Below are 26451 nucleotides of genomic sequence, written 5' to 3'. Positions count from 1 at the left end.
GAATGCAAATGTAAACTAGCTAATAACTAATATCTGTGCGCGAATCATCTTTTTCATTTTGATATTAATGTTTTTTATGCATGGTCCTTGCTAAATAAAGACATGGAAATTAAATTATATCAAATTTATAATGGAATAAATGACATAAGTGGCGTTAACAACTGTGACTATTCATCCTTTTTTTTCTTTAAAAAAGTTAAAATTATTATCTTAAAATCTCTAATATTTGGGAAAAACATGTCAGACAGCACAAAATCAAAGTTATGATTTTTTTCACCATATATCTGATGGATAACATTAAACAAACCTTTTAAAAACATTGAATGATCAGATTCTTTTTTATTTTGGCAAAAAAAACCCCTAAATTTTAACGATATCTCATCTCAAACGTCACTTCCTGTACCATAAAAAGCCAGATTAACCCTTCGATAGGTTTGTTTTTGAGAACTTTATTTTTCGTATAAACTGAACAGAGCGCTGCTGTCTGCGGTCGGACTTCCTGTTTACGGACACAGCCGCACCTGCTGGATGATGTCATCAGGACACACCTGAGCTGAGCTCCAGCAGACAGCTGGCAGGACCTTAAAGGGTTAATGCTGACTGATCATCACAGTCACCGCCACATTTATTCAGAAACACGTCGCTGCTGATTGGTTAATTCCTATGACACGCCCACCGCGCTTCAGTCTGCAGCACAACGTGCCCCAGCTGTATTTCTGACGTCACTTCCTGTTTTTCTCTGGACATTGCGGTCAAAAAGCAGCAGGTGTGAATGTGTCCCACCTGCGCGAGGACACATTCACCGCTGAGACATTTCATCTCCGCAGAGGACGCTTTGAGACAAATCAGCTGACTGAGAGTCCCCGCCCCCTGCACGCACACACACACGCACACACACACACACGCGCCCCTCCCCCTCCCGCCAGCAGCTCTCGCGCCGTTAATCCTCCTCTCTCTCTGCAGTCATCATGGCGGAAATCAAAACGGGAATCTTCGCGAAAAACGTGCAGAAAAGGTTGAACCGCGCGCAGGAAAAGGTAAGAGCTGCTGAGGAAGATAATGTGATGATGAAGGAGGGATGAAGGAGTGATGAAGGAGTGATGAAGGAGGTCGGAGGACGGAGGACAGGGACAGATGGAGGAGGACAGATCAGTCTGCAGGCCGGACGAGCTGCTCCTCAAACATCAAACACACCGCCGATATGACCGTGTGTGTGTGTGTGTGTGTGTGTGTGTGTGTGTGTGTGAGTGTGTGTGTGTGTGTGGGTGTGTGGGGGTGTGTGAGAGTGTGTGTGTATGAGAGGGAGAGATTAATTCATCCGCACGGAGGGTGACGTCACGCTAAAACCTGCAGATAAAAGCAGTGAAAAAGTGAAAATGACCGAGAGCTCTGATTGGCTGGATTTAGACTGCTTTGGATGACGTCACGTGCGCGGTGAAATATGTCAGGCGTGTTTTTCATGTCGGAGATAAGTAACGCGCGCGCGCGTGTGTGTGTGTGTGTGTGTGTGTGTGTGGGGGGGGGTGCCCTGTTCGCGGCGTGATGACGTCATTTCTGACGCCAGATCAGCTACCTGCATGTTGAAGCGCGCTGAGATTTCCCAGCAGGAAGTGAGTCTCTTGTCGGAATATTTTCACAACAACAGTCTGATGGTTGATTAGAAATCCTAAAACCTGACCCCTGACCCCTGACCCCGGTTCCTCCTTTACTTAATTACTTTAGGATTTAAAGAACAAAATCCAGTTTTGTCTTCTTTCCCATCCTTCCACTCCTCCTCTTTTCTCCCCTCCTCTCCTCTCCTCTCCTCTCCTCTCCTCTCCTCTCCTCTCCTCTCCCCTCCTCTCCTCCTCTCCTCTTCTCTTCTCCTCTCCTCCTCTCTCCTCCTCTCCTCCTCTCCTCTCCTCTTCTCTTCTCTCCTCCTCTCCTCTTCTCCTCTCCTCCTCTCCCCTCCTCTCCTCTCCTCCCCTCCTCTCCTCCCCTCCTCTCCCCTCCTCTCTCCTCCTCTGCTCTCCCCCTCCTTCTCAAGTAAAACAATACATTTTATTTTAAAATGTTTTGTTATTTAAAAGTGAAATTTAACATATATAAAAACAAGGTAAAGTACTGATGTCCCCCCAAACATCAAAGTACTCTAACAGAGTACATGATTACCGTCTTAAACCTATCGTACCATCCTTTCCAGCGTACATTCAGACACCACAGCTGAATGAATAGACAACGTGGGGCCAAATACCGTACTCGGGTCACTTCAGACTACTGTAGAACATAAAGAAGGCCCGGCAGCTCTAAATACGTCCTTAATCAAAGACTGGAGACAGAATGTCCTCCTACACATTTCATCCTGTCTTTGACAGAGTGGACTCAAAATGACAACATTTCTGTCTTCCAGGATTTCTTATTTAGACAAGCTGAAGGTTGTGCTGTGGGGGGGATGTCACAGCCCCTCTTATGCTGAAGAAACGTGTGTGTCGTTTCATTCAAAGAGGCTATGACAAGAGAGCTGATCGAAAGGCTAAAAGTGAAGCAAAGGTCTAGAACGACAGACTCTGCTACAAAAAGGGACATCCACACAGGCATCAGAGAGTGTTTTTCTCTACAAAATTTAGCCCAGAGGCTAATCAGATCAAAAATATTATCCGAAAGTACTGAAATATTTTACAATGCGATACCTCATTGTGAAACATCTTCTCAGAGCCTCTCAGTTTTAGCTATAAACGCTCACCTACTCTGAGTGACTTCATCAGTTGCAAAACCACATTTGTCATTTACAGGTTGGAGTGTCATCAGTGAGATGTGTTTTATATTGAGACATTTCAAGGAAAAACACAACAGTAACCCATCCATCCTAAAAGCTGTAGGTATTGATCATATCCCGGAAACAATACGTAGAGAAAATAAGATCAAACAACTCAACCAACGAGAAAGCTTTTGAATCTTTAATTTGAAAGCTACTCACTATCCTGGCCTTAATGAGGATCTTACTTTGACCCATTTTTTTGTGTGCTGAAACATCATTGCAGTGAGAACTGTCCGTGGTCCTGAAACATCATTGCAGTGAGAACTGGCCGTGGTCCTGAAACATCATTGCAGTGAGAACTGTCTGCAGTGCTGAAACATCATTGCAGTGAGAACTGTCTGTAGTGCTGAAACATCATTGCAGTGAGAACTGTCCGTGGTCCTGAAACATCATTGCAGTGAGAACTGGCCGTGGTCCTGAAACATCATTGCAGTGAGAACTGTCTGCAGTGCTGAAACATCATTGCAGTGAGAACTGTCTGTAGTGCTGAAACATCATTGCAGTGAGAACTGTCCGTGGTCCTGAAACATCATTGCAGTGAGAACTGTCTGCAGTGCTGAAACATCATTGCAGTGAGAACTGTCTGCAGTGCTGAAACATCATTGCAGTGAGAACTGTCTGTAGTGCTGAAGCATCATTGCAGTGAGAACTGTCCATGGTGCAGCAAAATTACTTGGTTCTGATATTACATTGAGAACTATCCATGGTGCTGAGAAATTACCTGAGTCTGATATTAATGTGAGAACTGTCCACAGTTTTGAAACATAATTACAGCAAGAACTGTCCCTGGTACTGAAACGTTAACTAGTTTTGATATTACTTAGAACTGGCTATCGTGCTGAAAAATTGCTCAGGTCTGACATTACAATGTGAAATGCTCCTGATGTTGAAACATCATTGCAGTGAGAACTGTCCGTAGTGCTGAAACATCATTGCAGTGAGAACTTTCCATGGTGAAACATTGTTAAATTCAGAACTGTCCATGGTGCTGCAGCATACTACTGTGAGATTTGTCTGTGGTGCTGAAACTTACTGAGTTCTTATAGTATAGTGAGTACTGTCCACTGAGCTGAAACATCGTCCCAGTTAGAACTGTCCTTGGTGCTGAAACATTACTACAGTTAGAAATGTCTATGATGCTGAAACATAATGTGTTACTGATATTACATTGAGATCTGTCCATGGTGTTAAATTAATATTTAACATACTCAAGGAGTGAGGGTATAGAAGAATCTAGGTATTTGAATCGATGAGAAGGTAACATTTAAAATCATGTATCTAATTTGGTTAGTAACCTCTGTCAAAAGATTGACTTTTTCTGTAGGAATAAATCTAGCTTTTCTTTCTCTTTAGAAAAACCTTGATTCAGGCACCTTTTTTTATCAGTGGGAGATTACGGTGTAATTTTGTATAGGCAAACGTTGGCTGTGACTTTCAAACCTCTTTATGCACTTATTGGGATGCTACTGTCTTATATTTCCTCCATGTATAGTCTAGTCCTCCACATTACACCTGGTCTAATGACTGGCTTACACCCCAGGTGCCTAGAGTTTATTCTGAGCTCGGAAGATCTGCTTTCTGCTTCTTTGCACCATCCGCTTGGAACTCACTAAAAAGCACTTTAAAAATCTGTGAACGTGGTTTCTTATGGTCATTTTAGGCCTTTAATTGTTAAGCTCTTTAATTCTGATTGCAGAATTAGAGACATTTTCTTGTTCTTTTATGTTAGTTAGATTTTACCATAATACATTAACATTATCACAGGAAAAACTGTCTGTGGTGCTGAAACTGTATTAGAGTGAGATATGGTGTCAATCTGTATATGCAGACTGTGGATCTGATATGCTCATGAGAACTGTCCATGGTGCTGAAACATTACCGTGTTTTCATAACTTAATGAAAGCTGTTGTATTGAAACATTGTTACGGTAAGAACCTTCTGTTGTGTCAAATCATAATTACACTTAGAACTGTCCGTGGTGCTAAAATATCATCACAGCAAGAACTGTCCATGGTGCCGAAACATTACTTGGCTCTGATATTTTGGCGAGAATTGTCCACGATTTAAATAAATAGACATAGATCTATGACATAGTCGATAGAATGTGGATAGAACTCATTCCAGCCACGTTCTGACAGACAACACGAACAGCCAATGATCATAAGAATAGAGACGCGGAGAACCAAACGCAGTGAAGGACTTTGACTGTAGAACAGCTGAGTTTTTGACAGCCACAGCATTTGATCAAACAGCTGATGGTCTGACAGCAGCGCAGTGAGACAGACAAACAGAGCGCAGCTTCTCCTCACAGCACCAAAGTGTCTGAAACAGACACATCTGCAGAGGTGAAAGTGACTTCTTTAGACTCTACAGACGACTTTGTGTTAGTTTCAGCTTTAATCAGACTTTGGATGAATTATTTAGAAACACCAGGACGCATCGCTCCGTGTCTCATCCGGCCGCTCGCGCTGAGCTCTCATTATTATTACCAGGGGCAGATGTGATGTTTTGGGGGCCCGGGGCCACAAGCACATGAGCTTATTTTCAGCCTTTCTCTAACTGTGAATGTTGGCAGGCTGTCGGCAGCTATAGGAGAAGTAGGCCGACTCAGACGTTTTTAATTCCTGAGTAAAATGATTAACAGCACAGAAGTTTGACAGAAGCTGAAGTCAGAGTCCTGCAGTCAGGAGAGGTTGGCCTATTATCAGCACAATGTGCTTCAATTTACCTGAAGTTTGTTTCAGATGGAGCTTTTCATTTTGATATAATGCTGGAAAGTTTAATTTATAATAATAAATCATATGTTTATTACACTCCAACACACCATGGTCACATGACACTGTGTCAGTGAACTATGAGGGCAAAAAACAAACCACAAAAAAGCAAAATAATTGTTCATCAATTGTAATCAAACTAAAATGTTCAGTTAATGGTGATAATGATTTTAGGTATGAGGCTTGGAAATTTTAGTAACTGGACCTCTTTGAATTTTAGTAGAATAGGTCCTCCAGTTGGTGATGCCTGTTCTACAGTATATTTGTCCTGAAGAAAAGTGAGAAATAGTGACTTGATGTATATCACGATATATATCAATATCGACTAATATGAAAAAATATCGCCCAGTCCTACAGCAAATGATGAAGCTCCAGATTTACAGTAATTTGGTGATTAGCATCTCTTCCAACGTCAGCCCTTCAGAATATTAGATATTATACTTGATATAATACTTTAAAATTTGGAAAGTTCTTGAAACTGAACACATGTAGCTGTTAACAACAGATTGCAATTAGTTGATCTGAGCTGTAATCTGTCTGCAGATTAAAAAAAACAAACATCTGTAAACATCACGTGATGTGAGTTTTTATTCTGGTGTGAGGATATTTCAGTCAAAGTTGAAACAAAGATCTGATGGTTTTGGTGGGATTAGACTCCTTGAATGTCGTCACAGAGTCCTGACCTCTCCTGAGCAGACAGTGACGTCCGTGGAACAGAAACTCTCCGCGCTGCGTTCAGGGACATGTTGATCTGAGGTGTTGCAAGACTCCATCCAGAAATAGGAGCCAGACTCTGCAGTGATGAAATATTAAACACACGGCAGCTCTGTCTCTCTGCGTGTTTGGACACTGTGACGCTGCAGTTCTGCTCTTCATGTCGACCACTAACATTTTCAACGTCTCAGTCTTTATCTTTATTTACATCCTGAAACACGTTGGGATCACAGCAGTGAAGCTGCTGTCAGGTCCTTTAATACACAACTTATTCATGTTTCTTCTCCCACACTGAGTCACATGTGTGGTGCTTATGTGTTTAAAAGAAGCTAAAGTCCAAAGTTTCTGAATAACTGTAAAATCTCTTCTGTAAAATAAGAAAAGTTTTTTATACGTCTGTAATTGATTGTTTTTCAGGTGCTGCAGAAACTTGGAAAAGCAGATGAGACCAAAGATGAGCAGTTTGAACAAGTTGTCATCAACTTCAGGAGACAGGAGGTGAGAGACGTTTATTTTAATGACAACAAGATTCACTGAGGACGAAAACTTTGTGCAGCACAAAGAGGGACGCTTTGGACAGGACGGCGCTGCTGTTCACAGCTGTTGGTTTGAGATTTGGGGCCGTGAATCGCTGGTTTTCATTTGCTATTGTATCGATTCTTTGGATAACGAAATGATGTCTGCCGATATCACAAAGTCTGCCACGACACAATTTCAGTTTGTTTTAATTCAAATTTTAGACGATATCTTCTGATCATTTAGCATGAATTGTTAAAAAAGAAGCTGCCGCTCCCAGAGTGGGACACCTGGCAGGGACGTCGTGTCTCCGGAAGACGAGTTTATGTACGACGCTGATGATTTATTCCTTAGTTAATCACGTTCTCCTCATATCGTTCTCTCGACTGCTCGCCATCATCGATTTGACGCCGTGCAACGAAGACACAGAATTTCAAAATAAAGGCAAATGATAATCTTGATTGATGTGTTCACATTGTATGAAGGATTCTAGATCGTTGCTCCGTGAATCGACAGATGGATCGATCTGATCAATCTGATCGATCTGCAGACTTTTGGAGCCGTTAGATGATTTCTGGGCAATCACTGCGTCTGGCAGAGCTACTTCCTGTTTGAGATATGAACCACTTTGTCACTGCAGTGAAGATCCCTGATCTCATCTGTGTGTGTGTTACTGTGTTACTGTGTGTGTGTGTGTGTGTGTGTGTGTGTTTGTGTTTGTGTTCAGTATTGGTTCTGATGTTTGTAAGAACTGTCCATGGTGCTAAAACACTATTATGTTGTTACATAACGTTGTGTGTGTGTGTGTGTGTGTGTGTGTGTGTGTGTGTGTGTGTGTTATTTGTTGCTGTGTGTGTGTTACTAACGGCTGTGGTGTGTGTCTTGTCAGTCTGAAGGCTCGCGGCTGCAGAGGGAGATGAAGGCGTACATGGCGGCAATCAAAGGTGAGACACATTTGATTGGTCTGTGTCACACAGTGAATCAGAGCACAGATATAAACCAGGTGTGTGTTTGTGTCCCTGCAGGGATGCAGCAGGCCTCCATCAACCTGACGCAGTCTCTGCATGAAGTCTACGAGCCCGACTGGCACGGGAAGGATGACATTGTGGTCATCGGGAAGGTCAGAGTCTCAGAACCACAAAAAAAAGAGCTTCATCCATTACTGAGTGTAACTCGGTTACCATGGTAACAGCAGGTCAGCCTCACAGAGTCAGTCACCATGGTAACAGCAGGTCAGCCTCACTGGGTCAATCACCATGGTAACAGACTCAGGTGTGTTTCGGGTGTATTTCTGGTGTATTTTGGCTGAATTTTGGGTGTATGGGTGTGTTTTGTTTGTATTTCTGATGTATTTCGGGTCTATTTTGGGTGTATGTCAGGTGTAGGGGTGCATTTTGGGTGTATAGGTGTATTTCCAAACTACGGCCACTGTGTGACCGTGAGGGCCCCGGGGTCTGATTCTTGGCACAGAGTGATGAGTGTCTATGTGTCTCGGCAGGACTGTGATGCCATGTGGGAGGACTTCCACAACAAGCTGGTGGACTCGACGCTGCTGAACCTGGACTCGTACCTGCAGCAGTTTCCAGACCTCAAAGTAACAAACTGTTTGTCTTCACAGCGTCGATGCAGAAACACGGCCAACAGCCGAAACTAAAACCTCTGTCGCCTTTCAGACTCGCGTGGCAAAAAGGAGTCGGAAACTCATCGATTACGACAGCGCTCGTCATCATGTGGAAACTCTGCAGATGTCGGGGATGAAGAACGACCGCAAGATAATGAAGGTGAGTCCCCTCACCTGTGACGGAACGCGCAGGTCTGGTGCACACCTGCTCAGGTGGGTGTGATTCAACAGACGTGTTTTATTCTGAAGGCAGAGGAAGAGTTGAAAAAGGCTCAGAGAGTCTTCGATGAGCTGAACGTCGGTCTGCAGGAGGAACTGCCCACTCTGTGGGACAGGTGAGTCACGCACACACACGCACGCACACACACTCACCTGTCTGACTCACAGCTCACACACTATGCATGGTTACCGTTAAACAAGAGTGTGTTACAGTTACACACACTGTTACAGTTACAGTTACGCACAGTGTTACCATGGTAATCTGAGAGCCTCTCAGACTGTAACTGCTTTCGTTTCTGCTCTGCAGCCGAGTCGGCTTCTACATCAGCACCTTTAAGAGCGTGACACACCTGGAGGCCAAATTCCACCGTGAGATTTCTCTGGTGAGGGGGGTGGGGGCAGGGACACACTCTGAGCGTTCAGGTGGGGGCCCTTTGTGACATCAGGTCACCTGAGCAGGTGAACTGAGCTGGATTTCCCTCTGACCCTGCAGGTTTGCCGGCAGCTGTATGAAGTTATGACCCAACTGGCTGAGCAGCACTCTGACAAGATGTTCACCATCCAGGGCGCCCCGAGGTGAGTGTTTGACCCCTGACCCTGACCCTGACCCTGACCCTGACCCCCAGGGAGTCCCGAGGTGAGCGTTTGACCCCTGACCCTGACCCTGACCCCCAGGGAGTCCCGAGGTGAGTGTTTGACCCCTGACCCTGACCCTGACCCTGACCCCCAGGGAGTCCCGAGGTGAGTGTTTGACCCCTGACCCTGACCCCCAGGAGTCCCGAGGTGAATTTTTGACCCCTGACCCTGACCCTGACCCCCAGGGAGTCCCGAGGTGAATTTTTGACCCCTGACCCTGACCCTGACCCCCAGGGAGTCCCGAGGTGAGTGTTTGACCCCTGACCCCCAGGGAGTCCCGAGGTGAATTTTTGACCCCTGACCCTGACCCTGATCCCCAGGGAGTCCCGAGGTGAATGTTTGACCCCTGACCCTGACCCTGACCCTGACCCTGACCCCGACCCCCAGGGAGTCCCGAGGTGAGTGTTTGACCCCTGACCCTGACCCCCAGGGAGTCCCGAGGCGAATGTTTGACCCCTGACCCCCAGGGCGCCCCAAGGTGAGTGTTTGACCCTGACCCTGACCCTGACCCCCAGGGAGTCCCGAGGTGAATGTTTGACCCCTGACCCTGACCCTGACCCCCAGGGCGCCCCGAGGTGAATGTTTGACCCCTGACCCTGACCCTGACCCCCAGGGCGCCCCGAGGTGAGTGTTTGACCCCTGACCCTGACCCTGACCCCCAGGGAGTCCCGAGGTGAGTGTTTGACCCCTGACCCTGAACCCCGTCTGAGGATCTGGTTCAGACAGCATAAGAGGTCAGGGGTCAGCTGATACCGGGTCACCTTTGGAGCCCCACTTGAGACTGACCAGCCAATCAGAAGCCACCACATGACCATGTGCTTTCTGCCTCTTCCCTCAGTGATTCAGGACCACTGAGACTCGCCAGGACCCCGTCACCACCTGATGACGAGAGTCCACCTGAAAGCCCAGACTACAGCTCCAATCACATGCTCCGCCCAGTCTCACCTGGACCGCCACGGCCCAAATCCCCATCACAGGTAGATCCAGACGATCCCAGATTCATGTCACAGGTAGATTTAATCCTGACTGATAATAATTGCTTAATTAATTAATTTATTAGAAACAGTGATTGATAAGTCGAAACTGATTGATGAGTAGAAACAGTGATTGATGATTACAAACAGTGATTGATAATAATCAATAACCAGCAAAAAATGTTTTGTGTATTTTCTCGTGTGTTTGTAACTTTCTGTTTTTCTTTCTGCTCACTTTTGTCTGTTAACTGGTGAGTGAACCTGAAAAATTCGTCTGCTTCTGTTCGTGTCGAGTGAATGTTTAACACACACACATGCACACACACACGCACGCACGCACACACATGCATACACACGCACATGCACACACGCACGCACACACACATGCACACACGCACACACATGCACGCACACTCACACACACACATGCTCGCACGCACACACACACATGCACACACACACACACACACACACACACACAGACTCTGTCAGTAAACACAGAATCATTTTCCAGATTGTTTTTGTTTTTTTGATAATTATTAAAAACAACATTTGGCTTTTTTATTTTGTTTTGTTCTTTATAATTTCGTTAGCTTTGGTTTCTGGTTTCATAAATGTAGTTGTGGGAAGGAAAAAGAAAAAAACATTTTGTTTTTTTGTGTGTTTTTCTTCAATAGTTTGGGGCAATTTTTAGGGAAAATTTTGGCAGTGTTTTTCCCTTTTTAATTTTTGGCAATATTTGAAGAACATATTTTCACATTTTTAAAGAAAACATTTGGAAGGCATGTTTTCATTAAAAGATTTTGGTGATTTAAAAAAAGAAAATATTTTGGTTATTTCTTTTCTATAAAGTTTTAGTTGGTTTTTTTTTCTTTAAACATTTTGGCAGATTTGGCTTTTTTTTCTTTAAAAATGTTGTGATTTTTTTATTTTTAGGGAAAAGACTTCGATTATAATCTTGTTCTGTACTTTTCTCAGTGGCACATTGTTACTTGCGAGCCGGTCACACAGGTTTTATATTCCTGCCCGCAAAGTTGAAGGATCCTTTAGTTTCATTGTGTTTCACCAGGAGATCACAAAAAGAGTAGGGCCTAGTTCCACGCCATAGCCACACACCCCGATTTTGGCAATTTTAATATTTTTTTAAAAATTTTGTGTGATTTTTAAAAAAAACATTGCTTTAATAGCCACCAAAAATTACGTCATTTAACAGCCATAAACTTTATTGCAGCATGCTTCAGACGATACATTCATACAGAAAAATCTGAAGTCTGAACGTTGAAAATCTGCTCTCTGACCGACGTCAGCCGTCTTTCAGTCGTCTTTCAGCTGTCGGTCAGCCGTCGTTCAGCTGTCGTTCAGCTGTAGTTCAGCCGTCTTTCAGCTGTCGTTCAGCCGTCTTTCAGCTGTCGTTCAGCTGTAGTTCAGCCGTCTTTCAGCTGTCGTTCAGCTGTCGTTCAGCCGTCTTTCAGCTGTCGTTCAGCTGTAGTTCAGCTGTAGTTCAGCTGTCGTTCAGCTGTAGTTCAGCTGTAGTTCAGCTGTCGTTCAGCTGTAGTTCAGCCGTCATTCAGCCGTCGGTCAGCTGTAGTTCAGCTGTAGTTCAGCTGTAGTTCAGCTGTCGGTCAGCTGTCGTTCAGCTGTCGTTCAGCTGTCTTTCAGCTGTAGTTCAGCTGTCGGTCAGCTGTCGTTCAGCTGTCGGTCAGCTGTCGTTCAGCTGTCGTTCAGCCGTCTTTCAGCCGTCGGTCAGCTGTCATTCAGCTGTCGGTCAGCTGTCGGTCAGCTGTCGTTCAGCTGTCGTTCAGCCGTCTTTCAGCTGTCGTTCAGCTGTCATTCAGCTGTCGGTCAGCCGTCGTTCAGCCGTCTTTCAGCTGTCGGTCAGCTGTCATTCAGCTGTCGGTCAGCCGTCGTTCAGCCGTCGTTCAGCTGTCGTTCAGCTGTCGTTCAGCCGTCGTTCAGCCGTCTTTCAGCCGTCGTTCAGCTGTAGTTCAGCTGTCGTTCAGCCGTCGTTCAGCCGTCGTTCAGCCGTCGTTCAGCTGTAGTTCAGCCGTCGTTCAGCTGTCGTTCAGCTGTAGTTCAGCCGTCGTTCAGCTGTCGTTCAGCTGTCGTTCAGCCGTCGTTCAGCTGTAGTTCAGCTGTCGTTCAGCTGTCGTTCAGCTGTCGTTCAGCTGTAGTTCAGCTGTCGTTCAGCTGTCGTTCAGCTGTCGTTCAGCTGTCGTTCAGCTGTCGTTCAGCTGTCGTTCAGCTGTCGTTCAGCTGTCGTTCAGCTGTAGTTCAGCTGTCGGTCAGCTGTAGTTCAGCTGTCGTTCAGCTGTCGTTCAGCTGTAGTTCAGCTGTCGTTCAGCTGTCGTTCAGCTGTAGTTCAGCCGTCGTTCAGCTGTCGTTCAGCTGTAGTTCAGCCGTCGTTCAGCTGTAGTTCAGCTGTCGTTCAGCTGTCGTTCAGCTGTCGTTCAGCTGTAGTTCAGCTGTCGTTCAGCTGTCGTTCAGCTGTCGTTCAGCTGTCCACAGAATCCAGACTGTTCTGAGGTTTTTAGCTGCTGATCATATCTGATGATCATCAGACACCAGAGACTCAGACGCATATGACGCTGTTTTCTGTTTTCAGCTCCTCACAGTGAGCACAGAGTGTCCTCTGAGTGTCCTCTCAGACAACATGCTGCTGTCTGTCCTGCCTCCTGGTAGTGATGAGGACACTGCTCCACAGTGTTGGACATCCTGAGGACACTGCGAGCCCTCCCACTTTGAATAAGACCAGTTCATAGTGAACGGAGTGTGTCAGCCGTCCTCTTTGATTTAACGATTAAGTAGAAAAAAATGTTAGAAAAGTATCAGAATGCTGAGTCATGCAATCTGCTCTCAGCTGATTTGTTAACAGCTCGGCTTGTTTTTTTGGGCAGCTTAAAAAGGGCCCCCCGGTGCCCCCCCCACCAAAGGTGACCCCGACCAAAGAGGTGGCAGAGGAGCAGATCATCGACCTGTTTGGAGGAGAGTTTCTTCCAGCGCCTTCACCCTCACAGGTCAGTGGAGTCCTCGCACATCTTCTGTCTTCATGAAGACATGCAGTGTCTTTACACACCTGCTCACCTGCTCACCTGTTGACCTGTTTAACTGTTTGCCTGTTTACCTGTTTCCTCTTGTTGTTGTTGTCTGCAGCCCAATGAACGGCCAGGAGAATCGCTGCTTGACCTGGACTTTGATGCTTTTCAGCCAGATGAAAGTGTTTCTCCAATACCACAGGTTCGGTTTCTCTTCATTCACCTGCACCAGTTTGACGCAGAGTTTACCAATTTACCGGTTTACCGGTTTACCGGTTTATGGGTTTATGAGTTTATGGGTTTACGGGTTTACTGGTTTACGGGCTTATGGGTTTACCTGTTTAGGAAAAGGATCATTCAGACTGATGCCTATTAGAATAATTGCCTTGGTTTATAATTGGTTTTGGGTTTCTTTTTTGGGCATCTTTTCTTTTTTTAAAAAAAACATTGGCTTTTTAAAAAAAATTTAACCCCCCCCCCCCTCAAAAAAAAGTAAACATTTTGATTTTTAATGACAATATTTTGCCATTGTTGACTGAAGGACACTGAATGAGACTGAATAAGGCTGAACAATGCTGACTGAAGCTGAATGATGCTGACTGAAGCTGAATGATGCTGACTGAGGCTGAATGATGCTGGCTGAGGCTGAATGATGCTGGCTGAGGCTGAATGATGCTGGCTGAGGCTGAATGATGCTGGCTGAGGCTGAATGAGGCTGAATGATGCTGACTGAGGCTGAATGATGCTGACTGAGGCTGAATGAGGTTGAAGGATGCTGACTGAGGCTGAATGATGCTGACTGAGGCTGAATGATGCTGGCTGAGGCTGAATGATGCTGACTGAAGCTGAATGATGCTGGCTGAGGCTGAATGAGGCTGGCTGAGGCTGAATGATGCTGACTGAGGCTGAATGATGCTGACTGAGGCTGAATGAGGCTGAATGATGCTGACTGAGGCTGAATGAGGCTGACTGAGGCTGAATGAGGCTGAATGATGCTGACTGAGGCTGAATGAGGCTGAATGATGCTGACTGAGGCTGAATGAGGCTGAATGACATAGCAGACGAACTCTCAGATACACACAGATCTGCTTCATTGCTCAGTTTGACGCAAAGTACAAAAATAAGTCAAACATAGACACAATGATGAATATATTATTTGGTGAATACATGAATGAGTGAAGATGTCAGTTATTATTCTATGTATTCTATGTATGTACCTTTATTTAATAGTAATAATGATAATAATAACATGTTGATATTTTTCTGTTATTGATATAGTATTGATGTGTTATTGATATAGTATTGATCTGTTATCTGTATAAAAAGTCCAATGAACATGTTCTCTGCTCCTTTCAGACAGCTGTGCCGTGGGACATGTGGACGGTGAGTAAAGTCTTCTGTCTTGTTGAAAGATGGGATCGAGGTGGGCACTGTTAGAGGACAATCACTGTCTGAGACTGAAGACAGACAGAAAAAGGACAGTGGTCATATTACAAACTAACACTTTCTCAGATAAATCATGAACTATGTCAGAAGACAGGACACAGATCAGTGAATTCATGAAATGTTTCAGAGAACAGTTCCTGCAGATAAGAACCATTTTCTGTCTTTCTTTCTTTTAAGGCAAACACCCAAACAGCTCAACCTGTAAGTACACACCGTTACACCTCCTTAACCTCATCAGTATCACTAAAACCCGACAGAACACTGAGGAACACTGTATACTGTATATACATCAGTATATTCACACGTTTTATGTAAAACATCACTTTAATCACACGTTCTCTGTAGAACATCAGTATATTCACATGTTAACTCTGTAGAACATAAGTATACTGCAAAACATCAGTGACATGTTTTCTAGAGAGCATCAGTATATTTACATATTCACCCTGTAGAACGTCAGTATACTTACATTCATTGTAGAACATTATTATATGCACATGCCTCTTCAGAACATCAGTATATTCATATGTTCTCTTGGTAAAACATTATCGTATTCGCATGTTCTGTCTGTAGAACATTAGTTTATTTACATGTTCTCTGTAAAACATCAGTATATTCACGTTCTCAGTAAAACTTTATTATATTCACATATTCTCTCTGTAGAGCATCAGTTTATTCACTTGTTCTCTGTAGAACATCAGTATATTCACGTTATCTTTAGAACATCAGTATATTCACGTTATCTTTAGAACATCAGTATAGTCACATGTTCTCGGTAGAACATTATTATATTTACACTACCGTTCAAAAGTTTGGGGTCACTTAGAAATTTCCTTATTTTTGAAAGAAAAGCACTATTTTTTTCAATGAAGATAACTTTAAACTAATCAGAAATACACTCTATACATTGCTAATGTGGTAAATGAGTATTCTAGCTGCAAATGTCTGGTTTTTGGTGCAGTATCTACATGGGTGTATAGAGGCCCATTTCCAGCAACTACCACTCCAGTGTTCTAATGGTACAATGTGTTTGCTCATTGCGTCAGAAGGCTAATGGATGATTAGAAAACCCTTCTGCAATCATCTTAGCACAGCTGAAAACAGTTTAGCTGGTTAGAGAAGCTATAAAACTGACCTTCCTTTGAGCAGGTTGAGTATCTGGAGCATCACATTTGTGGGGTCGATTAAACGCTCAAAATGGCCAGAAAAAGAGAACTTTCATGTGAAACTCGACAGTCTATTCTTGTTCTTAGAAATGAAGGCTAGTCCATGCGAGAAATTGCCAAGAAACTGAAGATTTCCTACAACGGTGTGTACTACTCCCTTCAGAGAACATCACAAACAGGCTCTAACCAGAGTAGAAAGAGAAGTGGGAGGCCCCGCTGCACAACTGAGCAAGAAGATAAGTACATTAGAGTCTCTAGTTTGAGAAACAGACGCCTCACAGGTCCTCAACTGGCAGCTTCATTAAATAGTACCCGCAAAACACCAGTGTCAACATCTACAGTGAAGAGGCGACTCCGGGATGCTGGCCTTCAGGGCAGAATGGCAAAGAAAAAGCCATATCTGAGACTGGCCAATAAAAGAAAAAGATTCATATGGGCAAAAGAACACAGACAGAGGAAGATTGGAAAAAAGTGTTATGGACGGACGAATCGAAGTTTGAGGTGTTTGGATCACACAGAAGAACATTTGTGAGACGCAGAACAACTGAAGAGTGCGTGACGCCATCTGTCAAGCATGGTGGGGGTAACGTGATGGTCTGGGGTTACTTTGGTGCTGGTAAGGTGGGAGATTTGTTCAGGGTAAAAGGGATTTTGAATAAGGAAGGCTATCACTCCATTTTGCAACGCCGTGCCATACCCTGTGGACAGTGCTTGATTGGAGCCAATTTCATCCTACAACAGGACAATGACCCAAAGCACACCTCCAAATTGTGCAAGAACTATTTAGAGAAGAAGCAGGCAGCTGGTATTCGATCTGTAATGGAGAGGCCAGCGCAGTCACCTGATCTAAACCCCATTGAGCTGTTGTGGGAGCAGCTTGACTGTATGGTACGCAAGAAGTGCCCATCCAGCCAATCCAACTTGTGGGAGGCGCTTCTAGAAGCGTGGGGTGAAATTTCTTCAGATTACCTCAACAAATTAACAGCTAGTATGCCAAAGGTCTGCAATGCTGTAATTGCTGCAAATGGAGGATTCTTTGACGAAAACAAAGTTTGAAGGAAAAAATTATTATTTCAAATACAAATCATTATTTCTAACCTTGTCAATGTCTTGACTATATTTTCTATTCATTTTACAACTCATGGTGGTAAATAAAAGTGACTTTTCATGGAAAACACAAAATTGTCCAGGCGACCCCAAACTTTTGAACGGTAGTGTACGTTCTCTTGGTAGAGGGTTGTCAAACTTTAATCAACACTGCTTTTCCCGAGCAGGCTGCAGACTCCGGCTTCATCGCCGACTGGTCCGCTGACTTTGGTTCACTGTCAGCAAACGGAGACGCTGCTCTAGGAGCTGAGGAGGGGTCTCAGGGCGGGGCTAAGGGCGGGGCTCAGGGCGAGGCTCTGGACGAGGCTAAGGGCGGGGCTCAGGGCGAGGCTCTGGACGAGGCTCAGGGCAAGGCTCAGGACAATGAGACGGCAGCTGAAGACAAGGTCAGCAGCTCCGCAGTCAGAGCAGATGAGGATGAGACGAGGCAGGAGGAGCGCAGGATGTCCACCCCGGGGCTGATCTTCACCAATGAATACGGAGAACAGATTGAGGACAGCACTGAGGACAGAAGAGACAGGTGGTCCAGGTCTCCAGATGGGTCTGGGTCAGAATATGAGACTGCTGAGGAGTGGGCTGATGGAGGTCAGGGAGGAGGCTGGGCCAGTGCTGATGACGACGTTTCCTATGAAGACCGTCCCCCGGTGGACATCTCAGAGGGGTGGGGGTCTGGAGACAAAGGTCTGGCAGCAGATTGGTGTCAAACAGTGGAACAAGTTTCACTTGAGAACGCCACAGCAGACAGGAAGTGTTCAGTTAAAGAAGAGGAGCTGCCAGGAACCCAAACACAGGGAGGAGGTGCGTTTGATTCAGATCCTTTTGCTGAAACACAGGGAGGAGGTGCGTTTGATTCAGATCCTTTTGCTGAAACACAGGGAGGAGGTGCGTTTGATTCAGTGATGGCTGCTGAAACACAGGGAGGAGGTGCGTTTGATTCAGTGATGGCTGCTGAAACACAGGGAGGAGGTGCGTTTGATTCAGGGATGTCAGCTGAAACACAGGGAGGAGGTGCGTTTGATTCAGGGATGTCAGCTGAAACACAGGGAGGAGGTGCGTTTGATTCAGGGATGTCAGCTGTAACACAGGGAGGAGGTGCGTTTGATTCAGGGATGTCAGCTGTAACACAGGGAGGAGGTGCGTTTGATTCGGATCCTTTTGCTGAAACACAGGGAGGAGGTGCGTTTGATTCAGGGATGTCAGCTGAAACACAGGGAGGAGGTGCGTTTGATTCAGGGATGTCAGCTGTAACACAGGGAGGAGGTGCGTTTGATTCGGATCCTTTTGCTGAAACACAGGGAGGAGGTGCGTTTGATTCGGGGATGTCAGCTGTAACACAGGGAGGAGGTGCGTTTGATTCGGATCCTTTTGCTGAAACACAGGGAGGAGGTGCGTTTGATTCAGGGATGTCAGCTGTAACACAGGGAGGAGGTGCGTTTGATTCGGATCCTTTTGCTGAAACACAGGGAGGAGGTGCGTTTGATTCAGATCCCTTTGCTGAAACACAGGGTGGAGGTGCGTTTGATTCAGTAACCTCAGCTAAAGCACAGGGAGGAGGTGCGTTTGATTCAGATCCCTTTGCTGAAACACAGGGAGGAGGTGCGTTTGATTCTGATCCCTTTGCTGAAACACAGGGTGGAGGTGCGTTTGATTCAGTAACCTCAGCTAAAGCACAGGGAGGAGGTGCGTTTGATTCAGTAACCTCAGCTAAAGCACAGGGTGGAGGTGCGTTTGATTCAGATCCCTTTGCTGAAACACAGGGTGGAGGTGCGTTTGATTCAGTAACCTCAGCTAAAGCACAGGGTGGAGGTGCGTTTGATTCAGATCCCTTTGCTGAAACACAGGGTGGAGGTGCGTTTGATTCAGATCCTTTTGCTGAAACACAGGGAGGAGGTGCGTTTGATTCTGATCCCTTTGCTGAAACACAGGGTGGAGGTGCGTTTGATTCAGTAACCTCAGCTAAAGCACAGGGAGGAGGTGCGTTTGATTCAGTAACCTCAGCTAAAGCACAGGGAGGAGGTGCGTTTGATTCAGTAACCTCAGCTAAAGCACAGGGTGGAGGTGCGTTTGATTCAGATCCCTTTGCTGAAACACAGGGAGGAGGTGCGTTTGATTCAGTAACCTCAGCTAAAGCACAGGGAGGAGGTGCGTTTGATTCAGTAACCTCAGCTAAAGCACAGGGAGGAGGTGCGTTTGATTCAGTAACCTCAGCTAAAGCACAGGGTGGAGGTGCGTTTGATTCAGATCCCTTTGCTGAAACACAGGGAGGAGGTGCGTTTGATTCAGTAACCTCAGCTAAAGCACAGGGAGGAGGTGCATTTGATTTGGATCCATTTGCTGAAATAAAAGGTGGAGACAAGGGGGCTGGTTTTGAATTTGATCCATTCCCTGAGCACTCAGCAGAAGGGGGAGTTGTGTCCACAGGGGACAGAGGCGGGTGGGACACGGGGTCTCCTGCCGGCAGTTTCCCAGCAGCCTTCTCGGGGACTGAGGGTCCAGAATCCAGCACCTCGTCCTGGCAGGAAGTGAGTCCCTGCAGGGGGTCTGCCGGGTTCTCCAGAACAGCAGGAGGAATAAAAGACGGAACCGTTACCAGAACTCACAAAGAACCAGAAAATTCAGACATGTCCGAAGACGAGGCCGCAAACCGGAGATTTGGAACGTTGTATCGAGAGCTAGAAACAGAACAGGAGGTACTGACGTTCTCCTCCTCAGGGAGCTGAACTAGTTCAGACTGTAGAGCTCAGTGTGTTCTCCCCAGATCCCACAGACAAAGTCACAAAGAGTAGTTCTCCTGAAACCAGGATCCAGCCTGAGCTCCTCCCGCCCCCCTGAGCTCCTCCCACCTTCCCCAGCTCCTCCCGCTCCCCTGAGCTCCTCCCACCTCTCTCAGCTCCTCCTGTCTCCCTCAGCTCCTCCTGCCACCCTTAGTTCCTCCCGTCTCCCTCAGCTCCTCCTGCTTGCTTTGTCTCCTTGTTCTGGTCATACTTTGATGTTCCCACTGAATCTCTTCAGTCTTCAAACACTAATTTGTGTTTTTTTGTTTAAATTTAGGTGACGGACACGTTTAACGGATTTTCACAGGTAACAGACTGAGAGCTGCCATCCACATGTCCTGACCTTTAATGTCCCAACCCTTAAAGTCCCACCTCTAGATGTCTTCACTCTTGATGTCCCGACTCTTAAAGGCCTCACTCTTAATGTCCTGACTCATAATGTCCCGACTTTTAATGCCCCTGATACTTGATCCCGACTGTTGATGTCCCGACTCTTGATGTCCTGTTTCTTGATGCCCCGACTCTTAATATCCTGAGTCTTGATGTCCTGTCTCTTGATGTCCCAGCTCTTAATGTCCCAATTCACGATGTCCTGTCTCTTCATGTCCCGACCTTTGATGTACAGACTCTTAATGTCCTGACTGTTGATGTCCAGACTCTCGATGTCCCGACTCTCGATGTCCAGACTCTTGATGTCCCGACTATTAAAGTCACGAGTCTTGATGTCCCAACTCTTAAAGTCACAGCTCTTGATGTCCAGACTCTTGATGTCCAGACTCTTGATGTCCCGACTCTTAAAGTCCCGGCTCTTAATGTCCTGACTTTTGATGTCCTGTCTCTTGATGTTCCGACTCTTGATGTCCCGACTATTGATGTGCCAAATCTCGATGTCCTGTGTCTTGGTGTCTCGACTCTCGATGTCCTGACTCTCGATGTCCTGACTGTTGATTTCCAGACTCGTGATGTCCCAATTCTCGAAGTCCAGACTCTTGATGTCCCAACTCTTAATGTTCCTACTCTTAAAGGCCTCACTCTTAATGTCCCGACTCTTAAAGTCACGACTCTTGATGTCCCGACTCTTAAAGTCACGACTCTTGATGTCCCGACTCTTAAAGTCACGACTCTTGATGTCCCGACTCTTAATGTCCAGACTCTTAATGTACCCACTCTTAATGTCCTGACTCTTGATGTCCCGTCTCTTAATGTCCCATCTGTTTTTGTCCTGTTTCTTCATGGTTGTCTCTCCTGTCGATGCTAAGAATGGTCTAATTGTGACTCTTCCTCTTCTTTTCCGATTTGACGCCTGCTCTCTAAAGGATGCCACTGCTCCGTCCTTTTTTGCTGATTTTGATAAGATGGTGAGTTTTACATCTCACTATGTGACTTCAAATAACGTGATGATGTCTTAAATTTACTGATCTGTTCAGTTTATGATTCTTTAATCTGTCTCTCAGAATAGAGAGTATATTTTGGTAAAGTTTGTGTTTTTATCTGTAAAATGTGATCTGGAAATGTTCACTCCAGAGTTTGTTCATACCTGGTTCAGGAGCCGTGACTCACCTCAGCATCCGGATCTGTTAGAGATCTGTGAAGTTCAAGTCTGAATGACACACTCAGTCCTCCTGGACAGGAAGTATGTCTAGCACAATGAAGTTCAAGTTTTAAAAGTGAAAAATACTGTTCTGATTATTATTTCTATATCATGATTACAAATCATTCATGTGAGAGCAGGAGTTTACTGTCGGAGCTGGTTAAGGTGCAGCTGTACACTGTAAAAAGTCAAACGTAAATGTATGATATCTCCCTGTAAAAGGTGGGGGAGTAGAAGTAGAGGTAGTTAGATCTGTTCTGATCACATCTGAATAAATGGGGTAGAAATAGAAGAAGTCAGATCTGAATTTATGTTGCTACTTCTCACCACCTGGTGCTGCTGATCTTATTCTGTCTTAATAGTTTCAGAGTACGAATTGACTTGTGACTTGGTTGATTTTCATCACAGTGACATGGGACTAGGTTGAGACTCGAAGGTTAAGACTTGTGACTTGCACGTGTGTGATCACAGAGTGTTCTGGGTACGGCTGACCTCCACTCAGTGAAGGTCCGGTACCGACACGTGCTGCCAATGTTAAAAACGTCATGTCTAAGTCTTGAAATGATCCTCTCTGCTGGTGTCCCTTGTCCTCGACACGTGTCCTCAGTCAGCTGGTGGCACTGCCGAGGAAACACGAGTCGTGTCCTGAACTTGTGTGAGTTTTGACATGAAGACCAGGAGCAGATATGAGGGCAGAGTCTGAGTCCACATTTGAACAGTGTTTTCTTTGACCACCATGTTTCTTTACCAAAGAATGAAGTTACTGAATCAGCTGAGGCACCAGAAGCCTCAGAGACAGGAGGCGCAGCTCCAGCGCCCCCTGCTGGAGGAGAGGAGGACCAACATTCACCTCCTCCTGCTGGAGGAGAGGAGGACCAACATTCACCTCCTCCTGCTGGAGGAGAGGAGGATCAACATTCACCTCCTCCTGCTGGAGGAGAGGAGGACCAACAATCACCTCCTCCTGTTGGAGGAGAAGAGGACCAATATTCACCTCCAACAGCTGGAGGAGATGAGGACCAACATCCATCTCCTCCTGCTGAAGGAGAGGTGGAGGAACCTTCATCTGTGCCAGCTGGTGATGAAGATCCAGCAGAACGATCTGACGGCCTGAAGGAGAAGGAACCTGATGTGAGCTGATAAGTCGATCACAGGAACTCACTAACGACATGGCCTCATCTTCATCACCATCATCATTGCCATCATCATCATCACCACCACCATCTTCATCATCATCACAGTCGTAATATCATCATCATCATCATCTTCATCACCATCATCATCATCTTCAGCACCATCTTCATCATCATATTCACCATCATCACCTTCATCATCATCATCATCACCTTCATCATTTTCATCATCATCATCACCTCCATCATCTTCATCATCTTCATGACCTTTATTATCATCTTCATAATCATCATCATAATCATCTTCATCATCATCTTAATAATCATTTTCATCATCTTCACCATCTTCATCATCTTCAGCACCATCTTCATCATCACATTCACCATCATCAGCTTCATCATCACATCACCTTTATCATCATCTTCTTCATCACCTCCATCACCTTCATCATCTTTATCATGACCTTTATTATCATCTCAATAATCATTTTCATAATCACCATCTTCATCATCTTCATCATGTGACACCATTATTGGATCGTGAATTGTCAGTTATTGAATTGAGTAAATTAGTTTGATCTGATTTCATTGTTGATTTTTGTTTTGTTGTTTTTGTTTTGTGTCTGTTTTTGAATTTACTTTTTTTAAGGAGTCATGTGACTGAATGTGATTTTCTGTCCGCAGACGACGGTTGAATCTCCGGGCGCTGAGAAGGCGGAGCTTGATGAGGTGGGTTTTTTTTTAATTGTACTCTGATGATGATTTGAATGTAGTTTTTCTTTGTTGTCTTGAGTAACTGATGTCGTTAAAGGTGCTTTACTGTGAAGATGAGTCCTGATGAAAAGAGTTAAGACAGTATTTCACAGCTACAAATCACTGAACTTACTACATTTATGACAGTTGTTGACGTTAAAGGTTTACATTTATTTCTGTGATTAAAGTGTCTGCTCTTTAATGAAGTGAACAAACTGATTTGTGTGCACAGATCCTTCCTGCTGACGAGGCAAAAGCATCTCCAGATGAAGCAGCTCCGTCTGTAAGAATCCCTCGGCTTTCATTATGACCATACGATGCTAAAATACGTCTCTCACTTAATCCTGCACTGTCCTCAGTTTGATCAACGAGTCATCAAACGTTATCACTGTCATTAGGTCCTTTTTTGCGTCTTCTTACATTGTCGGCTGTGGCTTTGTAATTGTCTATGTTTCCAGCTGGTTCTCCATGCTTTCTGCTTGTGCAGTGATTTAACTAAATTTTTTATGAAAATGTAACTATATGCATCATGTAACAACATACATTTTGAGAAAACCTTCATACCCCTTATCAATCAATCAATCAATCAATCAATCAAACTTTATTTGTATAGCACTTTTCATCCAAAAATAATGTAGCACAAAGTGCTTTACATACAAACAGATAAAAAAAAACAATACATGACCCCACAAACCCACAATCCATGCTCAGGGTTAGAGAATGTGTCATAAGGAAGGACTCAGTGAAAACTGATACTGACCAACTGAGGGAACATAGCTTATATTAACGTTGTTTCTAGCAGTGTTTCAACCTGACGCATATCGTGCGGACACTTTTCGGTCGTACACTTATCCCCAAAGCACTGACAAAGCTGAGCTATGTTACAAGTTCAGATTGAGAATGGGCTGAAAAATCCAGTGTCTGAAAGTAACACTGGAACCACCGAGGAGGGTCATTTTGACCCCCTGAATGTCGGCTGAATTAGTGTATGATATGGAAACGTTGTGATATGTATCAATGTTAGACGTGCTCTTTAGGTTGAGTTGTGCATATGTCTGAAGATGAGATGTGGGATTAGCTACCTGTCATCATAACCCTGGGCCTTTTTTGGGCCGCTGGCTCCTCGTCCTCAGTGAGGATTTCTCATCAGAGGGAGGGGGGTCGTATATCTCATCTGACTCTTTCTCCGTTATATCTCCCCCATCTGATTCCTCTTCATTTATGGCCTATAATTTTGCCAGAGCTTCCTCTACATTCCTCCGCCGTCTGTATCTGTCCATGTTTACTGACAAAACCTCCGATCTGTAGCTGTCTTGTGTGTGACAAACTTCTTATGAAAAGTCAAAACAATGGCACTGACAGGCGTTTGCGCCACTGGTCCAGTTGCTTAGCAACTAGCCCCACGCGGAGAGCTGATAGTTGACAGTCAGCTGTCGGCAAGTGCCGACAGCTTAGCGTTCCCGCCGCTGGTCCGGTTGTTTAGTCAACAGCACTTGTCACAGCGACCTGCCACAGCTGTTTCCACAGAGTCAAAATGACCCTGTGTGGCGATTGGAGGTATAAATGGTAAAGATTTTTTTTCGTTTGTCCCACAACAACTAAAATTCGGTAGATGATTAACAACACAATTACAGCCAAAGTCAGGAAATGACAGATGCAGGAGTTTTATTTTAACAAAGTTACATGCGTTTGAAATCGTGAGTGGGTGAAAACGACCCACTTTGGCGGTTCTAGTGTTAACCCTTAACATGACCACATTCTTCAGTTCCTTTTAGAGCAGGAACAGTAACGTGTGAAGAGATGGTGCAATAGATTCATTCATTTAGATGTGACTTAAGTTCTACAAACAAAATACAACAGTGTCACCAGCAAATGTCTCCACTGAGGTGCTTGAAAGGTTTGGAAAAAGCTTTTGAATCTCTGGGTTACACTTTGCTTCTTCATAATAACTGAAAGAAAGTGAAAGGTCATCAGCGTGAGAGCTGAATGCTGTTTGTCCTCTGCAGGAAAAGATGCCGATCCCCTCTGTGGTGATCGAGCCTGCCTCCAGCAACGAAGGCGACGATGACCGTGACGCTGACATCATCTCCCCCACCGCCATCAGTGATAACGGCGTGACAGCTGGAGACCAGCCTGTCAAACACATGAGTCCTTCTGGTGGAGTGTCGGGACTCCCTGATGACTTTCTTTACAAGGTGGGACTTCCTCCAGATACTAACTGCTGACTTTGACAGCAGCACGGTATAAACGACACGTTTGAGAACACGATCAGTCTGTCAGCAGAGGCAGTGACGGTGTTTTGACTTTCTGCAGGTGGAGACGATGCACGACTTCGAGGCTGCAAACTCAGACGAGCTTGAACTGAAGAGAGGCGATGTGGTGTTGGTGGTTCCCACTGCGTCAGTGGAGGATCAGGTGAGAGCAACTGGTGGCCCACTAAAGTTTCGTCATTTAAAGAAGTATTTCGGGGCGGCCTGTAACTCAGCAGATAGAGTGCTGCCCTGTGCAGCCACGCCCACCTCTCTTCAACTGTCCTATCAACAAAGTGAAAATGCCCCCAAAAATTAAGTATTTAGTATTTTAGCGATGTAAAGAAGGTGTCACATCAAACAAACCGTCTCTGCAGCAGAGAGATGCACATGCTTTTAAAACTTGTTGTGACAAGACCAGAGAAAACAGAGAAAAAGGACACTTTTGCTCAAGAGGTAGAAAACCTACAATGACCAGAATGCACTGCTCCTGACGTAATGTGTAATGGTTTGTGCGAAACAATGGCAGCCAGATCACGTATTCGAGTTAAAGAGTAAAACATGTTTCTGAAACATTTGGGGAAGGAAATAGAAACTCAGTAGCAGAGTCTTGGTTTATATTTGATCGACGCTGCTTAGTTTGACTGTTGGATCTCCGTTTTTTCAGCCGCCGTTTTCACTCTGCAGGAAGCAACGTGGCGCCAACTTCCTGTTCACTAACTCTCGCCATTTTGGCGAAATGAGCATTAAAATATGTTTCTGAAAACATGTAAGGAGAGAAATAGGCAGTGCAATAATGATCTTGATTTATATTGATCAGTGCTGCCTAGTTTTACTGTCTGATCAGATTTTGGACAGAGTATGAGACACACAGAGAGGGACGGTCCATCTCTTGATTAGCCGTATACTCGTTGATTACATGATGGCGGCGGTTTGCGATCAGTGCAGT

The 26451-nt window shown here is 45.1% G+C and overlaps 1 protein-coding gene across 1 annotated transcript in view; it reads left to right on the top strand.

The window, feature by feature from the left end:
- Positions 1 to 721: 721 nt before the first annotated feature.
- Positions 722 to 26451, top strand: part of LOC121951794 (uncharacterized) — a 27052-nt gene continuing 1322 nt past the window's right edge. The window contains 22 exon segments of the mRNA XM_088086032.1: positions 722 to 1037; positions 6703 to 6783; positions 7691 to 7745; positions 7827 to 7921; positions 8300 to 8395; positions 8475 to 8607; positions 8610 to 8757; positions 8949 to 9024; positions 9135 to 9217; positions 10116 to 10254; positions 13146 to 13265; positions 13402 to 13485; positions 14640 to 14666; positions 14907 to 14930; positions 17170 to 19692; positions 20054 to 20083; positions 21093 to 21134; positions 22121 to 22498; positions 23185 to 23229; positions 23486 to 23536; positions 25260 to 25448; positions 25567 to 25668. Coding sequence (XP_087942158.1) covers positions 969 to 1037; positions 6703 to 6783; positions 7691 to 7745; positions 7827 to 7921; positions 8300 to 8395; positions 8475 to 8607; positions 8610 to 8757; positions 8949 to 9024; positions 9135 to 9217; positions 10116 to 10254; positions 13146 to 13265; positions 13402 to 13485; positions 14640 to 14666; positions 14907 to 14930; positions 17170 to 19692; positions 20054 to 20083; positions 21093 to 21134; positions 22121 to 22498; positions 23185 to 23229; positions 23486 to 23536; positions 25260 to 25448; positions 25567 to 25668 — 4590 coding nt within the window. The 5' untranslated portion in view covers positions 722 to 968.

The sequence above is a fragment of the Plectropomus leopardus genome, chromosome 12 (assembly GCF_026936395.1).
Source record: "Plectropomus leopardus strain MGB_pleo_1.0 chromosome 12, ASM2693639v1, whole genome shotgun sequence".
NCBI lineage: Eukaryota > Metazoa > Chordata > Actinopteri > Perciformes > Serranidae > Plectropomus > Plectropomus leopardus.
The sequence above is the reverse complement of the archived record's forward strand: the minus strand, read 5'-3'. Positions and strand labels throughout refer to the sequence as shown.